The sequence below is a fragment of the Eleutherodactylus coqui genome, chromosome 11 (genome assembly GCF_035609145.1).
Source record: "Eleutherodactylus coqui strain aEleCoq1 chromosome 11, aEleCoq1.hap1, whole genome shotgun sequence".
In the NCBI taxonomy this organism is placed as follows: Eukaryota; Metazoa; Chordata; class Amphibia; order Anura; family Eleutherodactylidae; genus Eleutherodactylus; species Eleutherodactylus coqui.
Genome location: NC_089847.1, coordinates 94,227,601 through 94,244,863, shown reverse-complemented (window position 1 = coordinate 94,244,863; position 17,263 = coordinate 94,227,601). Strand labels below are relative to the sequence as shown.

Sequence of the window (17,263 nt, the reverse complement as noted above, 5' to 3'; positions counted from 1 at the left end):
ATCTTGTCCACATTCTGCGGCCAAGCCATGCGGAAACGGACATGCGGCGCGGAATTCAAAACCGCGGCATGTCACTTCTTTTCCATTTTCTGGGGCGGCCTTTCTTCTCTCTATGGGGAGAGATAGCCGCAGGTTTTGAAGCTGTGCTTATTCCGTGAAAATCTCACGGTTTTTCGTTGCGGTCAGTCTGCGAGAGTTTCTGCGGGATTTCAGTCTCGTGTGACCCCAGCCTTAGTAGTCCACCGATTATAAAATTTAAACAGGCAGACTACTTAGCAGTGCAGCGCCAACACAGGGTGAACAATGGGCAGGGTAAGTATAACTTACATACCCGGACTCAGCGGGTCACTTACAATCAGCCCATAAGCTTAGTTTATAGGGCTAAAAGAGGGTAACAGAGCCTCTCTTAATGATAAATTCTGTGATAAATACCTTTCATTTTTCTAGGACCAGTCTCAATAGTTCAGTGAAATTCCTCTCCAGCATCTTAGATGTTAATCTTACCACAGGAGATGATTACGGGAAGTTTACATGTCAGATGCAAAATGTCTCTGCCTCATTTAATCTCCATAAAGCAGGTAATGATATTATCTATTACATGAAATGGAAGCATCTGTATACTGCATGCAGGATTCTTTCTATCTTACTATGACAGCATGGAAAAGTACAGTGTAAACTGAGAATAACCGTAATTGTGGCATGCATAAGGGAGGAGTAGCTGCAGAGTCATGGGCCGGGGTGCAAAAGTTAAGCACAGGGTTCACACCTATCGTGATAGGATAACATTGCCATACTGTGACTGTCTATAAACTGCATGCTGTGACTAGATAATACCTCCATATTTGGACTAGATAACACCACTGGATAACATTGCCACAACATGGCAGATAACTGGTTTGGAGGTTCAAAATCCCTGCCTGCAGGAAGCGCTGGCTGTGATTGGTTCTCGAGTGCTGTGGCTCAGCCAATCACTGCAGCGCTGGATGAACCAATCACAGTCATCGTATTGAATGGCTGTGATTGGTTCATGGAGCACTGGCTCTGATTGGTTCTCAAGCGCTGCCACTCACAGCCAGTGCTTCCAGGAGGTGGGGATTGTGAACCTCCAAACCAGGAAGCGCTTGCTGAAAACTACAAGCAAGCTGAAGAGGAGACATGAGGCAGACCTGACAGTGGATGTTAGGTGATGTATTTTTTTTTTATTCTAATGCAGACAGGCCTTATTTTTGGGGTAGGGCTTATATTTCAAGCTCCTCCTGAAAATCCCAGGCAAAAGAGCGGTACAAAATCGCAATATCGCCGCAAGAAAATCAGCAATATCACACATGCAATATTGCTGCGTTTTTCTTGCGGCAATATCGCTGTTGCCCATGTGAAAGAAGCCTGACAGTATAATATTAAAGGGATTGTCTGAGCTGTACTGCATTTTTTTAGACTGATGCTTTCCATGCCAAAAAAAAGGGCTATTTTGACCTCTTCCAACTCCCCGCACATCCAGTGTCTGCAACTCTGGTCTCCCCTAAGACACTGTATATACAGGTTTCCGTCAGCCTGTATATTCAGTCTGCAGGCAGTCTCAGAACTCAGCATTTTAACACCGAGCTCTGGGATTGGCTGCAGTAGATTGTGATGACCTGCACACAACCTGACTGCAGCCTGTAAGCATAATGTCACTGGTGGGATCAGAGCATCACGTCAAATTAAAAAATAACTCGGACCATGCCTTTAATAGTAATACCAGTGCCCCTTAACGTGATGCTTTTAGGAACAGTACTACCCCTCCCCCCCAAAATGTGGCTCCCTCAGTGACAGTGCGCCTAAAATTCTCCCCCACAGTAATAATGCCCCCAAATATGAGAGACGATTTGTGATTCTCTTGTATATCGCTCTGTCCCAGTGAGAATTTTTGTTCATGTTATCATTTCATCATCAATCAGAGAGCATAGTAGCTCTCTGATTGTCACATATGGTGGTCTTTTCCCAGAAAAGGAATGAAGCAATGAGGATTTGCTCATCTAATCACTCCCCTACACTGTTTAACCGCACAGATGCTGACTGTGGCATCTAAACGATTTTACAGAAAACGTGTACCATAAAGTATTACATTATTTAGGCTGGATTCACACAAGCGTATACGTTTTTACGTTCGTCCGCCAGCGACGTAAAAACACATGAACGGGTGCACAAATCTAACATTTGTGCGCCTGTTTAGACTGCATGGGTCCAGCGCATATATGCTGCAGTTGCAATGCTGTTGGGCAGGGGGAGACAGTTTAGCTATTCTCCCCTTTCCCTCCCCTCGCTGTCTCTCTTCAAGTGGAGGAGGCGGAACGGGGCAGGAGCTAGTGTGCTAAGCTCCCTCCCTCTCTCCATCCCTTGTCACAGCCAGCAATGGGAGGGGTGGGGCAGAGCTTAGCTCCGCCCCATCCCACCCCGTCTCATTGCAAACAACCGGCAAAGGGGTGGAGAGAAACAGGGAACGGGGTGGGAGTTTAGAAGTCATGCTGCTAAACTCCCTTCCACCTCCTTTCTCCAGCAGCAGTCATAGGCTCCCATAGAAGACTATGCAGCTGCTTGTCAGCGTAAAAGCGCCCAGCCAAAATGCGCTATCTTGGCCGGCCAAGCACTTTTACGCCGTGGAAATTCGCCCATGTGCACTGATGCATTGTAAACCAATGTATCAGAGGGGTAGCGTATGTTGTCCATGAAAACCCGGACAATATACACCTATGTGAATCCAGCCTTATTCTGTATGGTAAATTCTATAACGAAGGGAAAAAAAATTGCCAAATTCGCCGCTTTCTGATCATCTTGCTTGTCTCAAAACAGGTATAAAAAATAATTAAAAACATTACATACCTCAAAATAGTACCAATAAAAACTACAAGTTATCCCACAAAAAACAGGCATGATACAGATGTTTACTGAAAAAAAGTGATCTGGTCCTGAAATGTGGTGACACACAAAAAGTCTTTTTCTTAAAAAAAAAAGTGTTTATATTGTGCAAAAGTATTAAGAAAAAATAAAAGCTTTATAAATTTGCTGTTGTCATAGTTGTAACATCCTGTTTAATAAAGCTGACCTAATATTCATACCACACTGTGAACACCATAACAATAAATAGCAGAAGACAATGGTGAAATAGCTTTTTTTCCATTGACCCGTCCCAGGGCAAAAAATTAATAAGGTATTCAAAGCATTCTGTGCACCCGAAATTGGTTCCTATAAAAAAAAAACCTAAAACTCGACCCGCAAAATACAAAATGTCCTATAGCGACCATAAAGTGATAACCATTGGAACCCAAAAGGGAATACAATTTACTGGCATTCAAGGCTAAAACCAGTTACTGAGGTCTGCGTCAAATATATTTACATGAGACATAAATTCAAAATCTATGATAAAAGAGGGACAATTTCAGGCAGGTTTTTCCAATTTAACAAGACTGTTGAGGGTTAGGTTCTTGGCGTATGGTAGTACATGTAAATTATAATATGACTCCACCCAAGATATTGCTTCATAGTTGCCCTTGTCAGTAATGGATCAGATGACAGTAATTTTCTATTACTGCCAATTATGCTTATTGTACTAGGGTATCGCCGTCTCATAAAGTGATACCGCTCCCCCCCCCGAATTGACCCTGAGAGAATAAAGGGTCTGCAGCCCTTCACTACTTTTCCCAGCACAACAGCACTGCCGATCACCCAGACGGGAATCACATTTGCACAGCGAGTGGCTGTGCCACCATTGTGTAGGGAAAGACTGAAGGGTACGGCACTAAAAACAGCTTTGGTTGCCCCTTTCATTCCCAAGATTGGTTAGGGTCCTAAATTGACCCTAGTAATCATAAAGTGATGACATTATTTAATGAGATGAGAATACTCCTTTATAGCATTAGTTTAGTGGGTACCAGCCCAGCAAGACCATATGTTGGCTCGGGTTCTTTGTATAAACGGTAGGGTACCACAGTAGGTGCCAGCCACTTGCTGATGTCAGGTTGGACACAGGCTCGCTGCAAAAGCTCTCTGGTCACAAGCATATCGGCTCTTGCATGGTCAGAGGCAGTACTGGAAGGGGGTCACCACATAGTTGCTTTGCAGATGTATTAGGTTTTATGTCCAGGGGGAAATTCGGGCCGCACAGATTTCCCATGCAGAATCCCGTAGCGGGTCCCTCCTGCCCCGCAGACATGAGGCCAAGAAAATAGATTGTAGTTACCTGTCTGGACGCTGCGGGTCTCCCCTCCATCACGGCCGGATCTTCTTTCTTCAGTCCGGCGGATGTGCTCGACACGCCAGCAATGTGCTGTGCGCATGCGCCATGCACACTTTTTTCTTTTTTCCTTTAACACCTGCTTTGCCACAGTCCCGCGGCACAGCTGCGGTTGTGCCACAGGACCGGACCGCTTCCATAGGCTTCAATGGAAGCCGCGGGAGCCGTCCGTGCGGGAAAACCACACAAATTGGAGCATGCTGTGGGTGGTTTCCCACACGTGCGATCCGTGCGCCAGGGAAAAATGACATCCACAGGTATTTAATTACCTGCGGGTGTCCAATGATTACCTATGGACGCGGATCACGCGCAGATTTATTAATTCTATTTTGCCCGTGGACATTGGGCCTTAAAGTGTATTTAGAAGGAACAATCATTCAAAAAATTCAAACAAACAAAAGCGAACGATAATTAATATGGTTTTGTCTAAACATGAGCCAACGACAAACGATAATCGTTCGCTTTTCATTCATCATTCATTTTATGCAAGCATTAAAATCATCATTGGCTTGTTTGCTTATCCTGCAGTTTAAACAGCAATCAGTCAGTCCCTCTCATTCACTAACCAAGGGACTGAATGATTCTGAATGGTTCCGGTGTGAACGAGCCAACGATTCATCTGTCTGTCTAAACAGCCTTTATGAGTGCGAATGACTTAGCGCTGACGTCACTCCTTGTTCAAATGAAAACCCGGCTCCCCTAAAAGGACCATTAATTGCACTAACAAACTTGGAGTGTTTCAGAGTTGCTCAGTCAGCAGCCTTGGGGCAACATGAATTCACCAACACTTCTCTGTAACTTGAGTCAGTTTCCATTATACAACTCCCATCTATGTCAGTTCACACTGAAGGATAGCTCACTGCTGCCAAAACCAGGTGCATCCTGCCCCTACTTATTGGGTCTCGTCTCTTGCGAGACTGTCTCCCAATGCTTCCCTAGTCAAATGAAAAACTTTTTTAACCCATTAACCCCTTAATGACACGGCCTATTTTGGCGTTGAGGACCAAACAATTTTTGGTATTTTTTCATCTCCATTTTTCAAAAGGCATAACTTTTTTATTTTTCCGTCGACGCGGCCGTATAAGGGCTTGTTTTTTTTTCGTGGCGAACTGTAGTTTTTATTGGTACCATTTTTGGTTACATAAACTACATTGTAAAACTTTTACTATTTTTTTTATAATTGTAGGGAGAGAAAACGCATCAATTCTGCCATAGATTTTTTTTTAAAGCGTTAACTATGTAACATAAATGACACATCACATTTTTTTCCGCGGGCCAGTACAGTTACAGCGATACCAAAATTCTTATATTTTTTTTAGGTTTTTCCACTTTTGCACAATTAAAACCATTTTTATGGAAATTATCGTTTTGTTCTAAACTCACTGCATTCAAAGTCTAATAACTTTTTTATTTTTCATGGACAGAGCTCTCTCAGGGCTTATTTTTTGCGAGATGAGCTGTAGTTTTTATTGGTACCATTTTGGAGTACATTCCTTTTTTATCACTTTTATTGCGTTTTTTGGGAGGCAAAATGCTAAAAGTTAGCATTTTGCCTCAGTTTTTTAGGATTTTTTTTAAACGCTTTTTGCCGTGCAGGATAAAAAGCACGTTCAATTTATTGTACATGTCGTTACGGACACGACGATACCAAATATGTGGGATTTTTAATTTTTTTATGCTAATATGAGAAAAAGCATTTAAAAAAGGGTATTTTAACACTTTTTTGACATTTTTATTTTTTGTACTTTATTTTGCTCTTATTTTTACACCATCTGTGTCTCTCTTGAGGACTTTTACTAAAGCACTAATGATCGCTGCGATAAGGCATGGCAGGACTTCTCTCCTGCCATGCCTTATCGCTTATTACAGCGATCTTAGGCAATGGCAATACAGGACAGCGTACTGTTGCCATAGCAACCAGCCGGGCTCTCGCGATGTTATCGCGAGAGCCAGCTGGAGTCACAGAGGGAGCACGCTCCCTCTGTGAACCCTTTCCCTGCCGTGATCTACTTAGATCGCGGCAGGGAAGGGGTTAACAGCGGGGGGCGCATCTCCGATCCTGCCCACTGTCGCAGCAGGAGGTCGGCTACTAGTGACAGATGGTTCCGGCTGTGGGATAGCGCGAAATCTGTTATGATCTTGCGCTATCCCTATGATGTAAGGGTACGTAATTTTGTGGGAAGTACCCCGCTCCCATGACGTACCCTTACGTCATGGGGAGGTAAGGGGTTAAGGACCAGGCACAGTAAATTTACGGCGCCTGGTCCTGGGCTTAAACCACTGCCGATAGTAAAATCATGGCGACGCTTTAAGCCTCCTGGCTCTGCAATCAATCAGAGGCAGGAACGAGTTATCAGCTGTTAGTATCAGCTGATAACCCGGAAAAGAAGGCACTCTGTACTGAAAGTGAAAATACAGTGTAACTTTCACATCGGGAGCGGGGTGTTGGGGGGTGTCATGTGACAGTCGGGGTTCCCTGCTACAGCAGAGCTGGAGGGTCATACTAGACCCTGGCCAGCTCTGCCAGTGACTAATGTCACCACAGGGGTTGCTTTCCCCTGTAACTGGGGCTTCTATGGATGCCCCAGCTACATTGGGAAAGTGTCAAATTAAAAAAAACTAATGTCCCCCAGAGGTCTTATATGACATCATGGGGGACATAGATAGTAAAAAAAAAACATAATTCCATACATTAGTAGAACAATATTATAGAATAAAACAACAATATATACATAAGAAAGAAAATAACACAAAGCCGACTCCAACAAAAAACCGTCGCCGTATGCGCCCTGTAAACCAAAACCATACATACTATGTATCAAAACATCTGAAACAAATAGAGGAACCCATTCCCATACTTTATTTTATACTAAATAAAAAAATAACTATAAATGTTTTTTAAAAAAATCATTTTTTTTAGCGTTTTACCCCCAATAAAACTAAAAAGTGGAAAAAAGGTCAGTGAAAAAGATATTTTAAAAATCGCCTTACATGTTACGGAAAAAAAAACGCAGTAAAAATAATTTTGGTAGCTAAAGGAAACAAAATAGGGCAGTAAAACTGCCACATGGTAAAATCCCTAAAAAGTGTCTGGTCCTTAAGGTACAAAACAGCTTGGTCCTTAGGGTGTATTCACACGAGCAGAGGCGTATTTACGTTCGCACGTGCGCAGCGTATAATCACCAGAAAGAACGTTTTTTGGCAATCACGCCCAGAGCTAAAAGGGTATTCTCGTGTGTTCCTACTTTTCATCTTTTTTGGGCATTGTATATATGTAGGCGCGTATTTCAGTCTTGTATGTTCGATTTTACGCGGGTTGCCGTTTTTACACGCTGTAAAATCGCCCGTGCGAACGAATATATTGGAAGCCAATGCCTCAGATGGTCAAGTTTATACGATTGGGCGTAAAAACACACCGTTTATGCGCTCGTGTGAATGCACCCTTAAGGGGTTAAAGTGATAGAACAGAATATAACAATAACTTGAACATGTATCACTTGTATATATAAAAAACACATTTAGCACACTTCTACATCACAATTGAAAACTCTTTTCTTTGTGCTGTTTAGTAGCTCCATTAATTTGCAGGCTGAATACTCTTATTTATTTAAGCATGGGGTGGAGTAGTGGGATACATGAATTACTAAAGCCCTTTACTTTCTCCCTGCTGATGCCATTTGCAGAAGCAGCCAGATATGTACACAGAGAGTAAAGGTGCTTTCAGACGGAACGATTATAGATCAAAGAAGTGAAAGTGAATGCTAATCGTGTGGTTTAAACACGGGGCAACAACTAAATGAGAATCGTTCCCTTTTTATTCATCGGTCAGTTTCTGCAGCCATAAAAACCATTGTTGGCTCGTTCGCTTATCGTGTGGTTTAAATAGTGTCCATTCAGTCGTTCTCAATCGCTTATTCTCGTTTGAACCAGTCAACAATGCATTTGCCTATCTAAACAGGCTGCATGAGTACAACAAGTTAACGATGACATCACTCATTCAAACGAGAATCCATAGGATGCTATTACACACTCATTTTTATTTGCAGCAGAAAACTCACTGAAAACACAACTTAAGGGTGCATTCCCACGAATGTATATCGGCTCGGTTTTCACGCCGAGCCGATATACGTCGGAACTAATTCTCAGAACTTAGACCCGCCCCCGTTCCGCCTCTCCCCATTGCAAATAGTGTAGAGGGGCGGAGAGGAGGCAGAGAGGGGGCGGGAGCTCAGTTTCTGCTCCTTGCTCTTCCATCCCCCCCCCTGCACATGAGGACGACGTATATCGGTTCGGCGTAAAAACCGAGCCGATATACGTTCGTGGGAATGCAGCCTAAAACTGCATATGTTTTGGGGACTTTCTTCTTTCTATAATTTATATTGGTGTCTCTGTTCTTAGAGACGGACTTCACATGACAACAGCCAGTATACAGCAAGTTAGGAGAAAGGGAGCCCCTAGTGGCCACCACTTCAGAGGGATTTTTCAGCACAAAATGCAAAAAAGGGACATGGAATAATACCTCCACAGTGCTTTTTTATTATTCCATCTCCCTTATTTGCATATTACCCAGAGGAGCATGAATGGCCTTTAAGTCTCCTCGCTCACCGTCTAGGTGCTCTCCCTAAGGAGAAAAGATAGCGTTTCTGACCTAAGCACAAAATGACACTTTAGGTAACTAAAGGGATTTATACTTTGGCTGGCACAGGAGTACAAATTCTTTGAAAAGTCAGTGATCATTTAACCCCTTGAGTGGCGGGTTTCCTACCACCCTGTCGTGCCCACCAGGGCAGGTTTTTTAAAATGGTCTAATCATTGAATTTCAACTAGTTTTGCAGTTGCGTCTCAAGAGCCATAACTTTTTCATTTTTCCATTGACCAGGCCATATAAGGGCTTGTTTTTTGCGGGACAAGTTGTGATTTTTTAAACAGGGGGGAGGAAAAAAAGAAATGGGGAAAAAAGAAAAAAGGGGCCATATCATTAAGGGGTTAAATAATGTATTAACTTCCTTCTCTGGGTCATTACGACGCACATGGATACCACATGTGTGATTGTATTTTTGATTTTTTACAAAGTAAAGAGAGACAAGTGTTTTTTTTATTTTTTTAATAATTTTTTTTACTTTTTTTTTTTTTATTTTTTTAAAATTTTTTATTTTTTTTTTGTTTCTTTAGGGGACTTCCACAGGGACCCATCAGGACCCCTGATCACATTCCAGGGGTCCGATGGTGACAGCCCTTTACATGCTGCAGTGACAGCCCTTTACATGCTGCAGTCACATAGACTGCAGCATGTAAAGGGTTAACACAGCAGAGATCGCAGGTTTTCTCTGATCTCTGCTGTAAGAGCTGGTACCTAGCTGTCCTCTGACAGCTAACAACCAGCTCCCCCTGCCACAGAGACCATCGGCTTGCTTCTGACAAGCCGATGGTCTCTATGGCAACCTGTAAACAAAGCAGGACATTGCCGACATGTCGGCAATATCTTCTGCTGGTTTTTCAAAGCCCTTGCTTTGTTCTCTGTGGGACTGTGCAGGCAGAGCACACTGTCACAGCTTGTGGCATTGTGCTCTGCAGCTCCCATAGTGATACATAGCCCGAAAATCTTCCGGGGTATATCACTATGGGCAGTGGAGCTCGTCACGGAACTTTTCCGGGCGTGCCACTCAAGGGGTTAAGGGTAGAGGATCTTTCCATGATCTTAATAATATTTGTAAAAAGTACCTTACGTATAGGTTTTATCAATGCTCTTTCGTAGATTACATTTTTATGATGTGTAATTCCCAATGATTGATTATAGAGTATTGTGCCTCAGATTATAATAGACATGTGACACATAATGTGAATATCATAATCGCGGCTGATACTTTCCAGTGTTCTGTTGTATGAATTGTATTGACTTCATATCTTCTGCGCAATTCTTTCTAATTATTTAATTTGTCTCCGCAGATAAGGCCGGACACATAGCAGCAGTTGTCTTTGCTCTATGCGTGTTCACAATTTTGGTAGTCGGTGTCATTATCTACCTCAAGTGTCGTCTAAATGTAAATCTCTGGTACAGAGACAAATATGGAGAGCCGGAACTAAATGGTAGGTTCCAGAATGGTGACGGTAATTGGCTTCTGAGTTACCACTGGATGAAATGAATGTTGTACTACATTTCATTACTAATCATTGGTAAGAGAAATGTGAAATTCCCTTATATAACGCTACTACTGAAATCTCTTCTGATAACTTTGAGAGTGTTCCTATAATGGCTTGCAGTTCACAGTCCATTGGCAGACTACAGGCCACCATAAACAACATGCAGTGATGGCATGAGATCAGCTCCTGAACCCATGCCATCACTACACCATATATACACAGCAGTTCACAGGAACAACCAGCCAACATCACTATGCGGAGATGGCAAGCTTTAACTTGACAGTTTCAAAGGCACGTGATGTGGTAAATGTCAATTTAAAGTTTACTGTATATATAAGGTGCTAGTCGGGAAAGGGTTAAAGTGAACCTCCACCCTTTATCGTCTTTAGATCCATAATTCTGTGCTGACTAATTATGGAATGTACCGTTATAGTGATTAGAGCTCTGTTTTTATGATACAGGGCTCCAAATCCTAAATTACAGAGTAACTAAACTATCAGAAAAATTCTGACATGTCATAGTAACATGTCGGAAGTTTTGATCGTTGGGGAAATCGGGTGCTGAGCCCCCGAACAATCACTAATGGACGTTTTTATCTGAGTGCTGTGCATTTTTAGCTAATCCGTCACTACTCAGAGCGGTGTACGGGCTTCATATAGAGTCTATGGAGTTCTTACACTTCTTGCAATGGCAGCCAAACAGGTATAGCACCTCTGCCCATTCACTTCAGCACTCAGTGGGCATCTCGGAATCCAAACCACCACCGATCAAAACTTCTGACTTGCCACTATGACAAGTTTGTAAAAAGTTTAGTTAGCCTTTAATATTTGGTACTTCTGTTTCCCTTCTATGACGTCATCAAAAAGTGATGAGAGATTACCAATAAGATAAGAAATGATGTATATTCAGTAAGTGTAATTCCCAGTGATCTCCACAGATGGCCGTCTGTTCGATGCATACGTCTCCTTTTGTCCTTCAAACATCGACACAAAGTTCACCAATTTCATCCTGAAGCCACAACTGGAGAACAGATATGGCTACAAGCTGCACCTAGATGAGCACAGCTTCTTGCCCAACACAGGTAATATCTGGATGCTTTTTGGCTAATTATTCGGGTTCTACATGGCAATATGTATTTGCTGCTGTTTTGGCTCAACCAGTTTAGAGGGAACGGTGCTAACTTCCCTCAGTGCCCCTCTCATTCGCTAGTCTTAGAGTGACTATGAAGGTGATGACACATACAACAAAGTAGAGACCACAAACAAATTATAAGCTTTTCTCCCCTGCTACAAAACGTGGTCAAGAGGAAACATAGACCGATTTCAAGTTTTGCTAGGAGACCTATTGCTAATCTGCACATCACCGTTTGTACTTACAAAATGTAATCTACTTACCGTCTATATTGGTGTTGTAAGGTAGAAGAAGGGGTTAATATTTTATTCTATAGTAGTCATAGATGTATGGATTGCTCTATATCCTCTGTACTAAGTTCCTTGACCAAACATTACTTGTTCTCCACCTAATGATGAGCAAGAAACTTCACCCCTTGTGCACTGTTACTGGCATCCATATACTGACTCTCACATGACATTCGGCTCCTTTTAACCATCTTCTGGCAGAGAGAGAACTGTGTAGCAATGATTCGCTGCAGAATTATCTCCATAACAGACAGCTGAATGTGATGTGTACATCATGTTCAGTTTCCCCTACTGCCATATATTGGTCTTGCAGATCAGCACCAAATAGGAGGAGAAAGAACTTTTTGGCTATGAATTGCTGCAGTTTTCTAAATGATCAGGCAGAGCATTTTATAAGTGCTCTACCTGATCCTCAAGAAGCAGTAAGGGTGCCTGTCCACGGGTGTTTTTGATTTGCGTTACCTGCGGTGATAATCCGGCTGTGGGGAACGCAATGCATTGCTATGGAAAGCGCCGGCCCTGTGTCCACGAGCCGAGAATCATTGCGATTCTCCGCTCACGGCTGGAAATTCGCATGCTGCGAATTGCCAAGATTCTCTACGGTCAGTCTATCTGACAGCGGAGATCCGTCTGCCGGCTCCTGCTCCCGAGCGGTGGCTCCCACGGCAGAGACTGGTGAGGCAGCCTGAGGCCGCCACATCCAGACTGTAATTGACTACAAAAGTGGCCGGGATTATGGAAACTGTCGAGCTTGCTGTGCTATATTGTTTCTGTAACTCTGGAAAATAAATGGAAATACCTCCTGAAGCTAATAGGGACACACTAAGTCCCTTGGGGCTAATGCCCATGGCCGAGATCTGCCGCGGGATACCGCAACGCCTGTAGACAAGCAGCCTAAGGAGGGTCTGGCACTGCTGAACCTACCTCGAAAAAATAAAGCAAGTATCTATAGACAGCCTGTTTGGCAGTGGATTGTTTTAACATGTAGGGTCCCCTTTAGCAATCACATAGGGTGATGCAAAAGTCTACTATACAAACTAGGCATAGAGTTCCATTTCTGTACTTGATTAAGAGGGATGTAGCCATTTTTTTTTTTCAATATGGTCACTTCCTAAATCATCTAATGTTTCTTGTACCAATTTGTAGACTTCTTCAGATTATCTTTAATAAATGTTTAGCACGATGGGCAGCTTCCATTGACTACAATGGAAGCCGTCCGCATATTCTGCGGCAAATAGGACATGCCGTGGGTAATTTCACGCTGCGGAATTCCGCGATGAAATTCCACAGCATGAACATTGAGCTATTGGGTTCAATAGAACCTAATAGCTGCGGTGGGCATTAGCCCCAAGGCACCTAGTGTGTCCCTGTTAGCTTAAAGGGGTATTTCCACATATTTTCCAGCGTTACAGAAACAATATAGCACAGCAAGCTCGACTGTTTCCATAATCCCGGCCACTTTTGTAGTCAATTACAGTCTGGATGTGGCGGCCTCAGGCTGCCTCACCAGTTGTGATAAGGTTCGAGGACCTCAGTTCTCCATGTATGTGAGGGTATCAGAGGTGGGACCTGCATCTATAGACATTTTTTAGCATATGCCATAATTGTCCAAGATAAGAACACCCCTTTGGAAATTTATTGATGTGAAAGAGAACAATGTAAGGCTTAATTTTTCCTTTGGTGCTGCTACAGAAGAACTGAACACACTATGTTACGGTATTAACTTATTTTCGTGGCATTGGCCAAAGATAAGACTTTTATGGACTCTACATTCAAGATATTTGCTCAATAGACTTCATGTTAAACCTCATTCCTAAGAATGTATCTGGCAACCTGACAGTATGTTAAAGCATCCTTAGATACCAAGTACTGAATTTCCTTAGATGCAAAGTACTGAATACACAAAAGCATTAAACTCTCCTCTACAAACACAGAGCCTTCCGCTGAGCTGCTTATGAATGTCAGCCGCAGCCGACGTCTGATAGTGGTTCTCTCAATGGCGTATCTACAGCAGGAATGGTGCCAGAATAACTTCAGGTGAGTTTATGTACCTAATTGGATTAGAGGCAGGAAGGCTCATTACCATTATCTGTCTATTGTATAGGATTTAAAGGGGTTCTTTATTATTAAAAAACATGGCTGCTTTCTTCCAGAAGCTTCAGCACTCCTGTTCATGCTTTATGTTTGGTATTATGTATTGGTATTACTCAGCTTGATTGAAGTAAATAGGACTGAACTGCAGGACTACATAGAACCCATTAACCTGTGTGGCCCAATTTTTCAAGAAAGCAGCCATGTTTTTCTAATCCTGAAAAATTATGCAACTAGATGAACCAAAATCGAAGGCATATTCCAGTAGAAAAATATGTATGTCAGCGCCTCTTATTCGAAGAGATGGGATAAATACAGTGAGTATTAGTTTGTTTTCACCTGGTGCTCAGTGGAATTCTCAGGCCCGAGAATCCACTGGCACCCGATATCCACGATGGCTTTTCAACCACCCTGGATTCCTAATCCAGATAACTGGAGAGACGTCCTCGGGATGTATAATCAACGTATAAAGTACAAATAATGGAAAAAATCCCCACGCTCCGGAACCCCTTGGGATCAATAGTAGACTCTCCGGTCCGTGGTAATACTTTTATTATGAGACGCGTTTTGGCAATACAATTTTTGCCCTTCTCAAGCATATGACAAACATACCTATCACAAATTAATCAAAATATATATAGAGAAAGTTTAAAAGTCCCCCTACGCTCCTCACTCCTGCCACATTACTGTCCAAAGGGGGCGGGGCTTAACACGGCTGTCTAAGCCTCTTGTCAGAGCGGCTGAGACACTTCAAGAAGAGGGGGAGTGGGGCAGTACTCACCCCTCTTACGCAAGGGTGGCTTAAGTTTGCTAGAACAGGAGCTGCTACTACAGAATGGCTCTCTGTTCAGGCTTATAGAGGGGGGTCCTTAACGGGGGGGGGGGTCTGTCTGCTTGGATGTCCATATGCTCCACCCGGACACATAGACAAGGGTTTTCATGTTTTCATGACACAACCCCTTTAATAGAGTATATTTTTGTCCACAGGGATGGTTTCTTTCGCCTCCTGGAACTCTCACAGACGCCTATCTTCATCCTGTTTGAGAATCAGTACAAAGACCTTCCTGTAGAAGTTATCCAACTCCTCAGCAGTCAAAAAGGGACATTAAAAATGCTGATGTGGAAGACCGATTCTGTGGTACGACCCTCTGTGGTGAATTTTTGTAGAAATTGTTTAAGCAAAATGTGCACAAATTTTTTAATATGTTGACTGATGGAATCCGGCTCCTGCCATTATCCTGAAGGTGATATCTACAGGAGATGAAGTGTTTCATTACATAGATTGGTTCATTCACCTAGAATAGTCACTTAGACTTCTATTGACCCTATTTCACATTTATGAACACTCCCACCGCCTCCACACCTCCACTGAAGTTATGGTCCCTGAAATCAACACTCATGGTCCAAGCTTTAGCTATAACTTTATTACGAATTTTTGCATATAAATATAGCTAAAATGCATTAGGGCTTTAATTTAAAAATCTATTTTCATATACCCTACTAGGAAATTCTGAATTAATAGAGATTGAATGTCTTCTATGCAGTATCCTCATCATTTGGCCATAAAGGAGGGCAGTTATAAGGAGTGTCTCCTGCTCTGGAGGACCTATCCTCTTTTGCATTACACAGATAACCAATTGATTTGAATGGGAACAGTGTATTGCTTAATTTATCCTGTAGGGGCACTGCAGGGAAATTGAACACTTACTGCCAGGTTTCACCACAAATTACAGATGATCACTGGAAGTCCCAGCTAGGGCACACTTTGTTATTGGCCTATAGTCAAGGGCCACTTCTTAAAAGTACGGTTGGCCCAATATAACCCCTTTTAAGAATTTTGTATATGTAACCTCTTATGCCAATAAGTAATTTCGTGTTTTGTATTGTGTATCTCCATATAGTCTCCAGCCTCTGAGTTCTGGAAGGAGCTTCGACTTGCCCTCCCTCGCAAGATTTCACTCACTGAAGGCCAAGGTGATCCTCAGACTCAATGTCAGGATGATAAGGATCCAATGTTGACTGTCAACAGTGAAGCAACAGATCTTGACCCCGAAGGAGACCTAGGTAACTTATACTACCGTGTTACCCCAAAAGAAAGACCTAAAATAAGCCGTACCCTGATTTTTGGGAATGAGGGGCTTGAAATATGAGCCCTACCCCAAAAATAATCCTAAGCTACACTATGTAAAAAAAAAGTGCAATACTTACCTAGCACGCGCTGTCAGGGTCCCTCCCGCTGGTCCCTGCAGTTCCGACAGGCTTCCGTGCATTTTTCAGCTACCGACAGAACATCGCTTGCTGGTAACAGGCTTTGTAAACCCTGCCTCCAGCAAGTGATTGCTCTGATTGTTTCTCGAGCGCCGCGGCTCAGCCAATCACTGTCAGCACCACAGTGATTGGCTATGCCTCGGTGCTCAAGAACCAATCTGAGCAATCGTCTGCTGGAGGCGGGGTCTAAAAACCCTGTTACCAGCAAATGATCTGTCAACGCTGAGAACTGCAAGCGAGCCTGCCTGGAACTGCGTAGACCAGCGGGAGAGACCTACACAGCACCTGTTAGGTAACTATAAGACATCTCCCAAAAATAAGACCCTGTGCCTCTTTTGGGGCAAAAATTAATATAAGACAGGGTCTTATTTTCGGGGAAATACATTAATATTACTTTGCATCTCACATCATAATTGGTTTGCTCACTTGTTTTTCTCCATCTTTGCTCTACTGTCGATTATTTCCAGGTGTTCGAAGGACTTTCTATAAAGCTCCGCCACCTCGGATTGCCCCAGTGAGACGTGTCCTCGACAGAGAACCTGCAGGAGATGTGGACATCTCAGATTTAGGTTCAAGGAACTACTCAGCCAGGGCAGATTATTATTGTCTGGTTACTGAACCTGACTTGTAGGTAAACGAAGGACGTTGGAAGCGACCAATGAAAATATAACTCATATGGGAATCGACAAGAGTAATGACTGGAAGCAGACCATAATCATTTGTACTAAAGCTGAGATGATGGGTTCAACAAGTGACTAATGCAAAGTAAAATAATCTTCTTGTATTAGCTTATTTATCATGATGTCCATGTTACACCTAATTATCATGGGAAATATGGAAGACTATAATTACCAAAAGCAGCTTCTGTCAGTCACCAACCTTAACATAACCGAGAGGGAAAAAATACAAAGCGAACGAGGAAGTAACAGGAAAGGAAGATGAATCTCATCTACTATGCAAAGTTCTCATCATTTAGAAATGCTGGTTTACATTATATAACACTATCACAGAATATTTCATAGGAAAAATGGAAAAAAAGGCAAATTGTATAAATCATAAAATTTTATAGTACCTT

The 17,263-nt window shown here is 42.7% G+C and overlaps 1 protein-coding gene across 2 annotated transcripts in view; it reads left to right on the top strand.

The window, feature by feature from the left end:
• Positions 1-16,972, top strand: part of SIGIRR (single Ig and TIR domain containing) — a 33,150-nt gene extending 16,178 nt beyond the window's left edge. For both annotated transcript variants that reach the window (XM_066583069.1, XM_066583070.1), the window contains exons 4-10: positions 448-578; positions 10,217-10,357; positions 11,349-11,492; positions 13,764-13,866; positions 14,908-15,058; positions 15,822-15,984; positions 16,656-16,972. In XM_066583069.1, coding sequence (XP_066439166.1) covers positions 448-578; positions 10,217-10,357; positions 11,349-11,492; positions 13,764-13,866; positions 14,908-15,058; positions 15,822-15,984; positions 16,656-16,819 — 997 coding nt within the window. In that variant the 3' untranslated portion in view covers positions 16,820-16,972. The remainder of the gene's footprint in view (positions 1-447; positions 579-10,216; positions 10,358-11,348; positions 11,493-13,763; positions 13,867-14,907; positions 15,059-15,821; positions 15,985-16,655) is intronic.
• The last annotated feature ends 291 nt before the right edge of the window (positions 16,973-17,263 follow it).